Raw genomic sequence first — 15,987 nt, forward strand, 5'->3', positions numbered from 1 at the left:
TTAATCAGATTGTGGACTTGTTGGTTTTCTTAAACATTAGATGCAAATAAAACAAGACCTATGAAGTTGTTCAAGCAAAACATGTTGTAGATAAGTAGCTAGCTTGCTAGTACATTAGGTCAGGGAAATAATTGTCTCGATAGCTACTGTAGTGAATGGTCTGCGGGTGATTTCGTGCTGCCGTTGATCCGTATATTCCATAAGGAGGAGGAGGAGGAGGAGGCGGAGGAGGGGGGGAGAGTAACATTATCCTTTGATACGAATATGGCCAATTATTACTCCTTGGGGTTTCATAAATGGGCTCAAAAGGATATCTGTTGTTGTTGGGCCTTCTTGGCCTGGGATACCTGCCAGTATCTGCGCTGCTCCCTTTGGTAGTTGTAGGAGATCTGACTCTACTGAACTCCGGCGACGACGACTTCTTCCTGCGAAACAAATTCCAAAACCAAGCAAACCTGCCTTTTCTTGTTTTAGTGATGATGATGTTGGGTTTCTCTTTGCTGCTCTGAGCAGATATTTTGAGACTAGGATGTTGCCGACTGACTGAACCATTTTGCTTCTTGTTTGCCTCACAATGACAGCTGTCATCATCGTCGGAATCAAAATTATCATTGGCAATTTTGAGATGTTGATCAGAAGAAGAGTCCTTTTGGTTTTGGAAGGATAGAAGTTGTGCTTTTCTTCCCCACTTTGCAAACTTGTCAATAAGTATTTTAGGGTCTACATTCCCTGAGACAATCACCATTCCCTCCTCGTAATCTATGGTGACGGATTTCACTCCTAACAAAAAAAAAGAAAAAGTAACGAAAACAAATGGAATAAATAATTTTATATATGCTTTTCCACCAAAATTATAATTAATTTCGAGAGAGAAAGAGAGAATTCTGCCATGATTAATTAAATATCAAATAAAATAAAATTTTAAAAAAATACCATGAATTTTGTTCAACTTCTTCTCTGCTTTCTTTGGACATGCCGCACAGCATCTCAGACTCACTTTCAATCTAAATATCTGTGTAAACAAGCCAACAGGTATAACGTACGTCGATCTAGTAAAAAAAATCAGTCAGCAAAGGAGTAGTGTAGTACCGGGACAGAAGCTTGATGGTTGTCCATGGAAGTGCCTCAAGCTTGTGGAAAACCCAGCTCAAATCCAAAAGCAATAGAGTAGTGGTCTTACTTTCTTTCGGGAAAATGAAAGATATGCCATAACGGAGGGGGAGAGTGGGGACTATTATATATTTATGGACATACGAGATCATATTGAATAACAGAATATTACATTTCCATGATTAAGACAAGTAATCTCAAAAAAACAAAATAAATGGAAACAAAGTAGCCAGCCATAATTGTGGACTGAATTAACGCCCCATGTCCTGTAAGAATCAAGATCAAGTTAAAATGGAAAGGGTATCATCAACTTAACACTCATATCCTAAACATACGTACATCAATATTGGCAATCAATCGTAAATCAACGTTCTTTGCAGCATTTTACATAATATCTATCCGCGAAGGTGGTATGTGTGCAGATTGCTGACCTTTGCAGCAGATCAGTTTGATGAAGCTACAACCCAGAAGAAAAGCAGTCCAAGAGCTCATTCTTGAAGTGGTAGTATTTTTTTTTGGTTTTGGTTTTGGTTTTACTTTTAGTGCAGCAAATTCAATATGAAACAAAACTAGTTAATTAAGTAAATTAAGTGGATAAACATTGAGACCAACAGCAACAGTTAGTATAATAATAGTGGAGTAATTTTGTATTTGAATTTTGAAGACAAGATTAATTTCCTTTCTTTCTTCTTCTCGTTTCTCAAAAACGATCGACGTGATTATTTAAAACTAGCAAGCTCCCACATGGGTGATGCAACTGCAATTATTGCCAAGCTACAAAAACAGAGTGATTCCGTTGAGTAGCAACTTCTAAGAAATTGTTACAGCACAGGTTTTCATGAGAATTCTGAAAAATCATAAATATTAAATTAAGTATTTAATGAATTTGGGATGATGCGAAGGACATTCATGTGGGGGTATACAGCTAGTTATACTATAGCATTGTTGATGTAATAATTCAACAATCGAAAATGTATTGTGTGTAATATTATTAATTGTGTGAACAATTAATCGAAATTTGAAACTAACAAAGAAAACTAGCACATTTTAGAGGTAGGGCTTAATGAAGATGGTAGTGTGATTGTCTGATTGGTGACATTTGGAGTTCAATGGAGATTCTAAATACCTGCACAATTTTAGCAAGATAGCTCATTTTATTGTTAAAATTGCTTTGAATTGTTTAACTCCATGTGTTTGGAGTGCATCCAATATTCCAATGTGCCATTTTAGCTACAGAACGTTGTATTGGCAGACTTGCCACCTGATGTTTCTTAATAATATACAGACTTTTCCCTTAAAAAAAGAACAAACCCATTTTAGGCCATAAATATCTTCCCTACACCACTACACTACATAGCAGATAAAACAGCAGCAGATTGTAGTTGTACCATATAAATATGTAGTTTTTAGATTTTCGTCATCTCATCTCTGTCTTAAAAGGTTAAACCCCTCCAAAACCTTCCCTTTGATTTTATTTCCTCTCTTCACCTCGATTGTCCAGTAGTACGGCTATGGCTTGTCTTGACAAGGCCACGCCATTTGCTCTTTGGCTCCCTGCCTTTCCCAAACTCGGTAAACTCTTCAGCTTGACCACCATCAACTGCCCTTGCCATTACGACAAGCGCAAACCCAATTACAAGTGCAAGCATTGGCTCCTACCCACCAAGGCCGTCTACACCGGGGGCCTTTCAGCCTCCAAATTGGGTGGGCGGAGGGAGAAGCTGGAGCCAGAGACCGACCCAATTTCGATGCTCAACGAAAGAATTCGAAGGGACTACGGAAAGCGTGATGCTTTCTCGAGGCAGGTCATTGATTCCAAAGAGGCTGACAAGTATATACAGATGGTGAAGGAGCAGCAGCAAAGGGGTTTGCGGAAGCTGAAGGGGGAGAGGGAAGGGAAAGAAGGCGGGGTTTTCAATTACAAGGTAGACCCTTATACACTTCAACGCGGAGATTATGTGGTCCATAAGAAGGTTGGGATTGGGAGATTTGTGGGTATTAAATTTGATTTGCGAAAGGATTCTACAGAGCCAATTGAATACGTGTTCATAGAGTATGCAGATGGCATGGCGAAGCTTCCTGTCAAGCAGGCGTCTCGCATGCTTTATAGATACTATCTGTAAGGTTTTTAATTTTGTTGTGGCAAAATTGTTTGCTTCTGTTGCTGCTTGGATTGAAATATAAGGTTTTTTTAGCATGAGGATTGTACATATGCAAATCACAATGTACTTACGAAAATCACAGTCTTTACCCTTAGTTTGAAGGATTAGGACACCATAATCAATCTGCTGTAGATCCAGAACTTTCGTCCATGTTTATGTTCTTGTCATGATGCATTTCTTTTCTAAAACTAACTTAATTGTGTGTCTGAAGTGACTTTATTTTTTGGGATTCTCTTTTACCGAACAAATGCATTCTGTTAATTTGTACAGAAATGCTTAATATTGTTGTCAATTTTCCAGTCCAAATGAAACAAAAAAGCCTCGGACTTTGAGCAAATTGGGTGACCCTAGTGCATGGGAGAGAAGAAAGACGAAAGGGAGAGTTGCGATCCAGAAAATGGTTGTTGACTTGATGGAACTGTATTTAGATAGGTTGAAGCAAAGACGCCCTCCCTATCCAAAGAGTCCTGCCATGGCTGAATTTACTGCTCAATTCCCTTATGAGCCCACACCCGATCAGAAACAGGTATAATTGCAATTATGCTTCCTATTCTGTTGCATTGGTAAGATTGTAAGTGAGGTTCATTTTAATTGTATTTTTATTGTCAATCTGTGATACTATACCATTTCATTGGCTTTGGTATGGTTTTACTATTTTTGGAGTGCGTGACAAAGAAATTTTATTTTGTTAACAGTTCTTCAAAACATGTTTATGGGTGGATTTACTATTATTGTTATTTTTAAAACCTTTGTCACAGGCTTTCCTTGACGTTGAGAAGGATTTGACAAAGAGAGAAACTCCAATGGATCGTTTGATATGTGGAGATGTAGGTTTTGGTAAAACAGAGGTCGCTCTACGTGCTATTTTTTGTGTAATTTCTGCAGGAAAGCAAGCCATGGTATTAGCACCAACAATCGTTCTTGCCAAACAACACTTTGATGTTATTTGGGAGCGGTTTTCCAAGTATCCTAACATCAAGGTTGGACTTCTGAGTCGATTCCAGGTAGGAGAAACAAAATGAACGTTAATGATCTTCACTTCTAAACCAAATAAATGGACAAGCCACTGGGGAAAAACGGTCTTTCAAAATCTAAGTGAAAGACTTTGGCTCTCCTGGTGCATGTGTATGTATATTTGGATTTCTGGACTTGCAGGAATAAACCTCCATTTAAATTGTCTTGTTCCTTTTCTTTGATGATTTAACCATCATTTGTAGGGATGGAAAGCAGTTAATAGAGACTGACAATACTTGTTACAACATGCAGACCAGAGCAGAAAAGGAGGAGTACTTAGACATGATTAGAGATGGTCATCTGGACATTATTGTGGGCACTCACTCACTTCTTGGAAATCGTGTGGTGTATAACAATCTAGGCCTTCTTGTCGTTGATGAGGAGCAGGTTTGCTTTACTTCCTATGGGCTTCATCTGCTGTGAAATATCTTCTAGATGCTTATACTTCAACTGGCATTATTCATTTAAGATGACCTACTCAAACTGATTATGGGGCTGAAAATTGGGTCACTTGCTGCCCTTCTGACTTCATAATTATCAGTGACACCTACTATCCATGTGAAGCATAATACTTCTCAGGTTCAATAATAGGCCATCAGATGATTGAGTATAAGCTACCAGCCATGAATAATGTGGTCTTTTACTGTTTGATTGTAAATTGTGTATTGCTAGTATTTCTTTGATTAATATTGTCGTTTGTTTCTGTTCATATATCAATATGAAGCACTGGTTTCCTTGTCTGTAGTTAGTGCGTGTTTGATGCATTAATTCTATGATGCGTAGTGCTAAATTAACATAACTTCTCTGCTATTTGGAGTAATTAAACTTATATATATTTTCGTATCAAATATGTATTGACACTTATTCCTGTATTTCTCTATGTACGACCTTGTGGTCATGTAGAATAGGAGGGCTGCAGAAAGCGAAGTGAAATTTAGTCTTAAGGATGTGGGTTAATAAGATCTATTACCAGCATTCTTTAGTAATGTTTAACCAGTATGCATATATTTTTCTTTGCTTTCCAGAGATTTGGTGTCAAACAGAAGGAAAAGATTGCTTCATTTAAAACTTCGGTTGATGTTCTTACTCTCTCCGCAACTCCTATACCGCGGACGCTTTATCTAGCATTGACTGGATTTCGTGATGCTAGGTAATTTTCATATGAAAAAAATAAAATCGTGAGATATATTTCAGTCGTAAATAAATAAAAAAGGCTGTACTGAAGCAGAAGATGGGGTGCCTGCCGTCCAGTTCATTTTGCAGTTTTAAACTGTCATTGTTAAGCATTCGAGAATTCAATTCAGCGGTGAAGTTCAAAATCACTGCGATTTTTTCTTACTATGCATCTCATGCATTTGATTCGGCAGCCTCAATAATAATAATAAAAAGGCAATGCCAATGTTGTGGATCAGCATCAAAGCGTAGAGCATTTGAAGGTTGATAACATCACATCTCCCTATTCATATCATGTGAACTATAAAATGACATTTTGTTGGTAGTTTATGGCCCATGGGGCCATTTTGGACATATGATGGATATTGGTAAATGAGCCTTCTTTTGTAGCCAACATGAGGTAGTAGCATTAGTGCTTATTGGGGTGAGGTAATATGTCTGAGCAATGACAAATGGGTGCTTTGATATGATTACAATTTTCTCATCTTGAAAATTCATTGACAAAAGTTACTAGTCCTAGCTCAACTTTGGTACTCGTGTAATTTTGCAAGGACATTAGCGTAGTGATAATAGTCGTCATTTGCTAATCCATATTTATCTTTTAATTTTTCTCTTTTCAGTTTGATTGCAACACCACCTCCAGAAAGGGTTCCTATTAAAACCCATCTTTCATCGTACAGCAAAGAAAAAGTGATATCAGCCATAAATTATGAGTTGGACCGTGGTGGCCAAGTTTTCTACGTCTTGCCTCGTATTAAAGGTAACACCATGGCTATTTTTATCCTATATATTCTATTGTCTATGAATAGAACTTAAGTTTATACTTTTTTTTCTGTCATATGTGATTGATATTTGCTTTCAAATTATTTATCTGGCCAGATTAGAGGTTAGGTATTCACAGTATTCATTGTTGCTATTCTTTCCATAATATTTCTTTTTCTAATCAGTAAATTCTCTTTTTCTGCTCATTTTCCCCCAATTGTGCACTTAATAGAGTGAGGTGATTGTTGGATTAAAAAATAGGTGCCACCGCTAAAGAAGAAAAAGAAATAGAAGTAGAAAAAGAAAATGGAAATGGAAATTATGCTGTTTATCCACATGTTAGTTCTCTTCAGTTGGTGGTATTTCTGAAGCATACCTTTGCAGTTACTTAATGTTTTTACTTGATATGTGTTTAACCTCCATTCTTATGGCACAGGACTTGAAGAAGTTATGGATTTTCTTGAGCAGTCATTTCCAGATGTTGAGATAGCTATTGCACATGGGAAGGTGGTTTCATCTTTTTAGATTCTTTTGATTGTTTTACAAGATATGTTTTTAAGTCAATCAAGCTACTAGAAGTTTTATAATTTCATAAAGTTGTAAGTTTTACACTGGTGCAGAAAACTAAAAATTTATCATCCCATGAGATAGCGGATCAAACTTCTAATTGTCTGATGTCACAAGTCAACCAATTTTTCATCATCACTAAAGCTTTTATCCCAGACAATGTTGGGGTTGACTATGTGAATACATATGAGAAATAATTAGAATCAATATCATGGAATCTACTGTACTTTTCATTCCTATATGTTAAGATTAGTTATTTCGCCATTCAACCCAATAAATTAACGTGTTGGTTTGAGGTGTTTCACACCTTTTATATATATTCTAACACTTCCCCTCATGTGTGGGTTGGACAACTCCGAAGGCCCAACAAACGAGGCCTGACATTAGGCAAACACATAAAGGCCAACACTTGGGGCACTAATAAATGGAGTTTAAATTGTGGAGGCTAAGGTTTGAATCCAAGACCTCTCGCTCCGATATCATGTTAAGATTAGTTATTTCGCCTTTCAACCCAATAAGTTAACTTGTTGATTTGATGCATTTCACACCTTTCATATATATTCTAACACTATCAAAAGCTACTCTTGGAACACATTTTTTAAGTCAAAATTCATTTCTTAATAATAATAATTTGTGATTTGTTATTTTTGCAGCAATATTCAAAACAACTAGAGGAAACCATGGAGAAATTCGCACGAGGTGAAATTAAGATTCTACTGTGCACAAATATAGTAGAAAGTGGACTTGACATTCAAAATGCGAACACCATCATAATTCAGGATGTTCAACATTTTGGCCTTGCACAACTGTATCAGGTTATTGGCCTTCCAATTTCCCCTTGTTTTTTTTGGCTCAATTATACAAGATGACAAGTTGCCGAAGACCAACAGTGTAGCATTTATTTTCGAAATATATTCGACAGCTAGGTTATCATATTGTCAGAAATTGTGCTAAATGTAAAAGATCTTGAGCGTGCTATCTGATTTTGATTTTGACTTCAACCTTCCTGAAATTAAGTATTTTCATTGTTTGACACCATGTTAATTTCCTTTTTTCTGAATTTACATGAACTACTCTTGAAGTTTTCTGTTTTGCACCTGTTATTGTAAAAGAGCAATTCCTTGGCATACAATTAATCCCTTGTCTGGTCTTCTCTTCCATTCTTTCGCTCCTGTCTCTAAAAAATTATGCATTTGTAAATGTCATATATTCACACGCTTCTCTTTTTCTCTTGTCCTACTCATTTAGTTTCTCTTTGAAGTGAAACATTTTTACTGATTGATCCTTTCTTAGTTGCGGCATCAACATACATGCCTGAACAAAAATCTGCCATGATTTCCATAACTCGCCTTTTCTCAATGTCCACAGTTGCGTGGAAGGGTGGGCCGGGCAGATAAAGAAGCTCATGCACACTTATACTACCCTGATAAGTCACTGCTTTCTGATCAAGCACTGGTATGTGCTTTGATTTAAGACTGGATACTTATTTGATCTCGGATTTGCTGGAATTTGAAGTAACATTCCTGCCATCGTTACTGTTTAGGAGAGGCTAGCAGCTCTTGAAGAATGCAAAGATCTTGGTCAAGGTTTTCAACTTGCCGAGAGAGATATGGGTATAAGAGGCTTTGGTACCATCTTTGGTGAGCAACAGACAGGGGATGTTGGAAATGTTGGAATTGATCTCTTCTTTGAAATGCTTTTTGAGAGCTTGTCCAAGGTATCCTCTGGCTCCTGATCCAGTTTTTATCTTCTCATGAGAAAGGTAGATGGGTTTCATTTGCTGTCTGTGTTATTTGTGGGCACTGCTATCTTTTTCAAAGCCGTTAAGTTTGTAAGCTGCGAGATGGAGCAACCATACCCAATTCTTTATGCATGGACAAAAGCGGGCTGGCTGGTTTGCCAGTTTTGCAAGAACATACACGCTGACCAGCCTTTCCTCAATATGCTTCTCATTTTGGAATTTTTACTTTTTATATCCCTACATTTTCTTTTCAGGTTGACGAGCATTGTGTAGTTTCAGTTCCTTACCACTTGGTTGAGGTAATTATTTTTCTATTATAATATCAGAATGGAAATAATTTCTCGATGTCCTGAAATGAAGCTGCGGCTTTTTGTCTCAATGGTAGGTGAAAGCGCGTTTTGTTTCGTAACTGCTTTTTCCAATAATTGTTACCCTTTTATCTTTTTCTGAAGAAAACAATTTGCCTGGCACAACAGGGGTTAATGCCTCATTTAACAGACATGGATTAGTATATGTGACCAAAGGCAAACTATCTATGCTTATATTACTATTACTTTCTTGAGGGATTTAAATAACTGTCCTGATGAAGACGTTCTTGCTATACATATACTTGAATGTAATTAACTGGATAGACGAATGTGCTTTTTGTGGTTGGGATTATCTTGACTAGTTTTGTTGCCTTACTGAAATCATTGCTGGTCATGCTATCTTTGGGTTTCAACTTGTAAACCATTATATAATCGGATTAAATTCTTTATTTTTAATTTCAATCTATTTCTATGTATTTTAATGCTAGATTGATATGAACATAAATCCTCATCTTCCTTCCGAGTACATAAATTACCTGGAGAATCCCATTGAAATTATTAATAAAGCTGAGGAAGCTGCAGAGAAAGGTATCTGGAATTTGATGCAATTTACAGAAAATCTGCGCCGCCAGTATGGAAAAGAGCCATACTCCATGGAAATTTTATTGAAGAAGCTTTATGTGAGGAGAATGGCAGCAGATTTGGGTATTTCTAGAATTTACGCTCAAGGAAAGATGGTTGGTATGAGAACAACCATGAGTAAAAGGGTATTTGAGCTGATGACTGATTCAATGACATCTGATATTCACCGGAACTCTCTGGTCTTTGAAAAGGATCAAATAAAGGTAATTGTATTGTGTTTTTTCCTGCTTACCTTCATGAAATTTTATAATTTAATTTGTTTTCTGTCCCTCCACGTTCATACATTGGAAATAAGAAATTAACAGTTGGCGAAGGAATTGTCTAAGATAATTTTGGAAACTTGACGTGCATCTTGACCAGTGATTCCTCAAATATTCCACTCCTTTTAATCTAACAAAGTCTGGGAGCCTGGGACAGAATTTTTGTCACTACCTGTGGAAAGGCTTTTGAAAGCTTTTACATCAAAGGCTCTAAAACTGTGGAAGGATCTACATTGGAACGCTCTAGAACTTAACTTGTCCTTTCATTTTCCTGGACAAATAAGAGATGCCATGCATCAGAGTTTGCATTTAGATTTCACGTTCGCTATGAGGTTGATTCAGCTTACCTCCCTGCATTGTTTAATCCATCAGTTGTTTGATCTAAACCTTTTTGCATGTATGTTGTGCATTCCAATGTGATATGAGGGATTTTGCGCCTTGATGAAATTCATCTTTTGAGATGACTGATTTTGGGATTGTCAATTCGTGAGGTCATGGTTACCTGAAGTCTGCTTTGGAAGATAGACATTGGTTTTTCAACTTATTTCTGTGTTTTCTATTAATAACTTTGACCCCGCAGGCAGAACTTCTTCTGGAGCTACCAAGAGAACAACTACTAAATTGGATCTTTCAATGCTTCGCTGAACTTCATGCTTCTCTACCAGCCCTTATAAAGTATTAGTCTCTATGCTGCAGAATCAGCCTGTCATCTCTAATTCTCATATTCTGGGCACTTAGAAGTGGACGGAGGTCATAATCATCATGAGCAAAATTCTTTTGATGTTTAGGAAAGCGATTTGCCATCATGTAGATGATATGATTTCCATATTGAAAGGAAGAGGCACTACCTATGAGTACATATACTCTTCAGCATCTGATCTGAACCATGCCAGTGTAGTTATCAAGGTATTCTATACTAGATTGTGGATTGATGTTGTCTTTAAAGTCATCGTCTGATCCGACTCATGTTATGCAGGATATATGAGACCGCAATTGCCTTGCCAAATCCAGTTTTACTTGTTAATTTTCTTTGCACTAAGATCATGTATTGGCAGCTGACATGTCTAAATACCAATGTGCTCATACTCATAGAAGAAAACACCCATCTGTCGCACAGCTTGACGGAGAAGTGTTGCTGATTCACTGGGCTAGCTTTGGCGACAGATTTTGGGTTCATAGAATTCCATTTATAATTAAGAAGAACAGGGTAGAACGAAAGTCTGTAATAGAGCATCAAACAGGTGTTTCATTTAGGATATATATATAAATATTCTTATTATTATAGTAGTTCTTTGGACACAATTTTATAAACTGATGAATGGAGAATAGGCTATACGGGGAAAGAACAAATGCCCGTTTGTCATGGGGAACGATTTGATTACATCATCACTGTGAACAATGCCCTTTCAATTCACTCTCGCAGAATTGTGTCTGTTTGGTAAAGCGGTTATATATTGATTTTCAATGTTAGTGAAAAAGTTGTTGAAAAAAGCTTAGTTTAAAGCTTTGGTAAATGTTGTGAGGTATTTGACGAATTAAAAAACTGACGCTAAAGGAAAAACTGTGGAGTAAAATAATATTTTAGATTTTATAATGTTATAAATTAAAATTTTATGATAATTTGTTTAGAAAATTAGTCTAATAAGTATAAAATATTATAAATTAAAATTTTATAATAATTTGTTTAAAAAAATTAATCGAATAAGTATATAATAAAATAAATCTATTTAATATGAATAATATGTATAATATAAATATGCATTTATTAAATATATAAATATATTTAAATGGCATGTCCAATGGAATAAAACGCTCATCGCTAATTTGCTATGAGTAATACATGTCCATCGTAATAGTGTTCTCTTAAAAAGTAAGGCTCGACAACACGTTTGGTCACCGAAATAAATAATAATATATATAATGTATTCGAATTATATATATTTAGATATACATAGATGAAACATAAATTCTCATGCGAATATAAAATAATGACCTAAAACGTGAATCAATGTTTTTCGTTAATTTGAAACAATGGAACTCAAAATAATGAATTTTACTTGTCAAAATTGTCGGTGTTTTAGGTATTTACTTTAGGTCCGGAGTATATAATATTATCATAATATTGATATTCCAATACTCAAGTTGGAAATGATATAATTGTCCATTGAATCATATAAAAAAATTCACACAACAAGAAAACCGTTTTTGTACTAAAACGCACGTTTTTTTTTTCTCTCTTACATAAGTTACATAACCTGACACCAGATAAACTGAAACTATTTTTTATGATTTATTCTCAAATTTTATGATACTTTTATTTGAGGTGACTGAATAAAATAAAAAAGAAACCTCAAATTTTATTTGATTAAATCATATTATTGTCCTAGTTCATCAGGAAAAAACATTATTGTAGGAGACTAGTAGTTACGGTTGTCTGAGGAGGCTATATTATTATTGTTCATGGATGATATTAAGTACCACATCTGTTGTTGATGTGGGAATCCTTATTTATAAGGATAAGCCTATTTTTTTTATTAATAATAAGACATTTTTTTAGGTTTAACTGAGTTGAGTTTAGCCACTTTTTTAGGTTTAACTTATTTTAGTTTAGGCCATTTATTTGAGTTTAAGGGGGAAACAAAGCCATGCAAATTCAATGTATACGCACCAAAGTGGATTTCTAGCATTGTAGATGCCCGAATCTACAATTGTTGAATAGTCAACGTAATTTATATAGAGGCCTTCTACAGTGGGATCCTGAAAAACAAAGCAAGGTTGAGATCAAAGAACTTGGGCACCGGTGGGGTACCTGTCAAAGAACCTCCGACGCTCAATTCAGTCAATCGAAATTATGTTGGTCAAAGCAAAGATATAAGAATCGTAAAGTGTGAATGCTGGTATGAAAATGGTGGATGCAAGATGCAAGGAGTTGTGAATGAGCTGAAGGTTGAAGAAAGTGAGGGAGCTATGGGTCTGAGTCTCCAAGATTGCCCCCTCACTCTTGAGGAGGAGAGGGCCTTTTAAAGTGGGGTTACTTGCCGACCAAGACTGACATGGAGTACATAGTACGGATAATCGTGGGAAGGTGGTGTCGGGTGTCAGAACGCGTGTCTTGTTTTGGTTGGTCAAGGATGAGATCGTACAAAGATCAGGCGGCTCAATGTTGCATGTCAACTGACTTGGCGTGCTTGGGTCAGAGGTCGTATTTGTCTTATTGAAGCTGAGTCCGACAACGGTATGAGATAGTTGTTGCCTCGGTATGGTTTGATCATACGATAAACATGGTACGAATTGTATGTATGCATGAACATGATATACAATGGAGTTGAGTTGGATGGTTGATACCTGAGGCGGGCTTGACCAATGCACACCAACTGTCCATAGCGTTGATCTGTTTGGTCGTCAATCAACTCTGGCGTTGACCGACTTGGGCGTTGGTCAACTCTGACATTGACCGACATGGTTTCGGACGCTCGAGTATAAGCCGCTTGTGGGCTTTTGGGCGTCTACGATCTTGTCCAACTTGGGTTCATTCTGGTTACGTTGACCGACGATCTCATGTTGACCGACATCCAACCTAGCTGACTAGATCAAGTGTTGGCTGACAAGTGGGCCAAGATGATTTTTGGCCACAACAGTTTGTCCCCCACCGTCGTTGTCAGACGAAGTCTGGCTGCGAGAGTAGTTCATTGTCATTTTCAGTAGGTTTGTTCGAGTAGTCTTGTTGATTGACATGGAATGTTGCTCAAGTGTTCGCATTGACCGACTTGGATAGCTCAAGTGATTGAGTTGACTGACTTGGACGTCGCTCAAGTAGTCATGTTGACTGACTTGGAATGTTGCTCAAGTAGTCACGTTGACTGACTTGGATTTGCTTAAGTGATCGTGTTGATCGACTTGGATGTCGCTCAAGTAGTCGTGTTGACTGACTTGGATTTGCTCAAGTGATCGTGTTGATCGACTTGGACGTCGCTCAAGTAGTCATGTTGACTGACTTGGATTTGCTCAAGCGATCGTGTTGATCGACTTGGATTTGCTCAAGTAGTCGTGTTGATTGACTTGGAATGTTGCTCAAGTAGTCGTGTTAACTGACTTGGATTTGCTCAAGCGATCGTGTTGATTGACTTGGACGTCGCTCAAGTAGTCGTGTTGACTGACTTGGATTTGCTCAAGTGATCGTGTTGATCGACTTGGATTTGCTCAAGTAGTCGTGTTGACTAACTTAGAATGTTGCTCAAGTAGTCACGTTGACCGACTTGGTTTGCTCAAGCGGCCAAGGTTGGCGCACTTGGATTTGTTTCAGTTGTATGTTTCGACGAGCATCATCTGTCTTAAAATGGTGAGCAATTTGAGAAGTACCGACTTAAAATGGTAAGCGCCATTTTAAAGTTGCGAACCACATGAGTCAATGTCATACAAGATTAGACATAGTAGAAAGTGGCGGGCCACTTGGTGAGCATGAGATAAAAGATAAGATGTAATAAGACAAGGCATAAAAGACAAGTCAATGTTTAAAGCGGCAAACAATATGAGAAACGCCAATGACAAGCGGTAGGGCTGTTATTGGTATGGTAAATTATCCATTGGTATACCATTACCGACGTATTGGTTACCGAAAATAGCAGAAGACTGGTATACCGTTACCAATTGTTCGGTATGATAAATTTACCGATGACTTCGGTAACGATAACGGTAAGCAAAGTTCAAAACCGGTAAATTTCCCGATTACCGACATATATATTAAATATATATTAATATTATTTTTAGTTCTAGTTTTAGTTTTAGTTTTATTTAATTATGACCATTAGATTGATCTAATTTAATCTAGACCATTGATTATTTTTAGGGTTATCATTTATATATCACTCGTAACAATTTCATTAACTTTAAAACAGTGTTTGTTACATAACAAAATGCTTTGTTGGTTTTGATTACTGGCTTTTCTTCTCCCTTTCCATTATGGTCTTTTATCTTTTATTTATCTTGTTTCTTCTAGCTTTCCTGCTGTGGAGTTTAAAACACTTCGGATACTAAAAATATTAAAAATTAATGAAATGAAAGATTTTCCGTTATAGATTGTTGGAATAATGTTATGTGAATTCTCCTTTCTTTTTTTCTCCGATTGATAGGTCTTTTCTCTGATTCACATGTAGCACAATGATCATTCTCATTAATCTATCAATTTTATTATTGATATTATAGGCAAGATGAAAGTGTTGTAGTCTCATACAATGACTATTAAGCACAATGCTACTTGATGCATTTTTTTCTTCTCCTTTTTAAATAGGTTTTAAGAATTGGTAAATTTACCAATTACCGACTTACCATTACCGATCGATTGGGATACCGACCATCGGTATACCGACTCTTCCGGTAATGGATACGGTAACATTTTTTGAGTTACTGAAAGAATCGGTATAGTAACGGTATTCTGTGTTTGGTAACGGTAACCGTACCAATAACAGCCCTAACATGCGGCATAGAAATTTACGAGAGCATGATTCATGTTAAAATAATATGAAATGATAATTAGTGTGACAAACAAAATAATATTAATTCGAGATGCAGTTGTCGTGAATACAATATTAAAGTATTTTAAAAACATGTGAGTTGTAAACAAAATAGAATGTGACCAAAAACAGAAGAGTGGCGTCTGAAAAAGAAAAACAAATTTGTGTGCCGAGAAGCATGTCAGCATGTGTATAAGTGATGAAACAGGTTGGTAAGAATTGTAATGATAGATTAGTACGTAAAGATGTATCGAGCGACAGAGGTGATATGTGTTTGGATAGAGACAAATTTGAGCAGAGTTTAGTGGGGAGCATTTAATGCATAACATGTTATAATAAAGTAAATAATATGTATAAAAGAGAGATAAACTATGAAACAAATAAATTGGTGTTGAAAGTAGTGGTGAAATAGTGGATTTGGGGTTTGACAAACAAGGCTTTTTAGAGATCAATGTGAGAGATAGGTTAGTAATAGAGCTTGGTTTTAAAGTTTAAACAATAGATGAGTGGCGTACCTAAAGTGGTGAGTTCACTAAAAAGAAGTGCCATTGAGATAATGTTTAACTTGCTATTAATAAAATAAAGAACATGCATAGCAGAGAGATAAGCTATAAAACAAGCGAGCTAATATGTGGGTCGGAATGGCGGCGAAGCTTGGCGGCGCCACTATATAAATCTAAGTATACTAAAATAGTTAACAGTAAAAAATGTGTGAGTAAACCATTGAACAACTTTCGA

General features: G+C 36.5%; 2 protein-coding genes across 2 annotated transcripts; one reads left to right on the forward strand and one right to left on the reverse strand.

The window, feature by feature from the left end:
- LOC119979937 lies at positions 1–1,105 on the reverse strand. The gene is made up of 3 exons (XM_038822556.1): positions 934–1,105; positions 114–780; positions 1–28 (listed from the first exon to the last, which is right to left on the reverse strand). The coding sequence occupies exons 2-3, from the start codon at positions 743–745 to the stop codon at positions 1–3; spliced, it is 660 nt and encodes a 219-aa protein (XP_038678484.1). The 5' UTR covers positions 746–780; positions 934–1,105.
- Positions 1,106–2,441: 1,336 nt separating this feature from the next.
- Positions 2,442–11,101, forward strand: LOC120016038 (ATP-dependent DNA helicase At3g02060, chloroplastic). The gene is made up of 14 exons (XM_038868608.1): positions 2,442–3,229; positions 3,573–3,798; positions 4,031–4,276; positions 4,539–4,673; positions 5,312–5,436; positions 6,080–6,219; positions 6,658–6,728; positions 7,442–7,603; positions 8,157–8,243; positions 8,332–8,505; positions 8,784–8,828; positions 9,326–9,682; positions 10,320–10,645; positions 10,716–11,101. Exons 1-13 carry the CDS (start codon positions 2,622–2,624, stop codon positions 10,419–10,421), a joined length of 2,478 nt encoding a protein of 825 aa, XP_038724536.1. The 5' UTR covers positions 2,442–2,621; the 3' UTR covers positions 10,422–10,645; positions 10,716–11,101.
- Positions 11,102–15,987: the final 4,886 nt, after the last annotated feature.

Source organism: Tripterygium wilfordii, chromosome 15 (assembly GCF_013401445.1).
Source record: "Tripterygium wilfordii isolate XIE 37 chromosome 15, ASM1340144v1, whole genome shotgun sequence".
NCBI lineage: Eukaryota > Viridiplantae > Streptophyta > Magnoliopsida > Celastrales > Celastraceae > Tripterygium > Tripterygium wilfordii.

What these genes read in the sequence shown, in the direction of transcription:
- LOC119979937 (XM_038822556.1), bottom strand. Translation starts at nt 745, where the DNA reads ATGGTGATTGTCTCAGGGAATGTAGACCCTAAAATACTTATTGACAAG. An exon ending in AATTATTTCCCTGACCTAAT is followed by an intron (nt 29 to 113) that starts GTACTAGCAAGC and finishes CTAATGTTTAAG; the next exon opens with AAAACCAACAAGTCCACAAT.
- LOC120016038 (XM_038868608.1), top strand. Translation starts at nt 2,622, where the DNA reads ATGGCTTGTCTTGACAAGGCCACGCCATTTGCTCTTTGGCTCCCTGCC. An exon ending in TTGTCGTTGATGAGGAGCAG is followed by an intron (nt 4,674 to 5,311) that starts GTTTGCTTTACT and finishes TTTGCTTTCCAG; the next exon opens with AGATTTGGTGTCAAACAGAA. An exon ending in CGTCTTGCCTCGTATTAAAG is followed by an intron (nt 6,220 to 6,657) that starts GTAACACCATGG and finishes CTTATGGCACAG; the next exon opens with GACTTGAAGAAGTTATGGAT.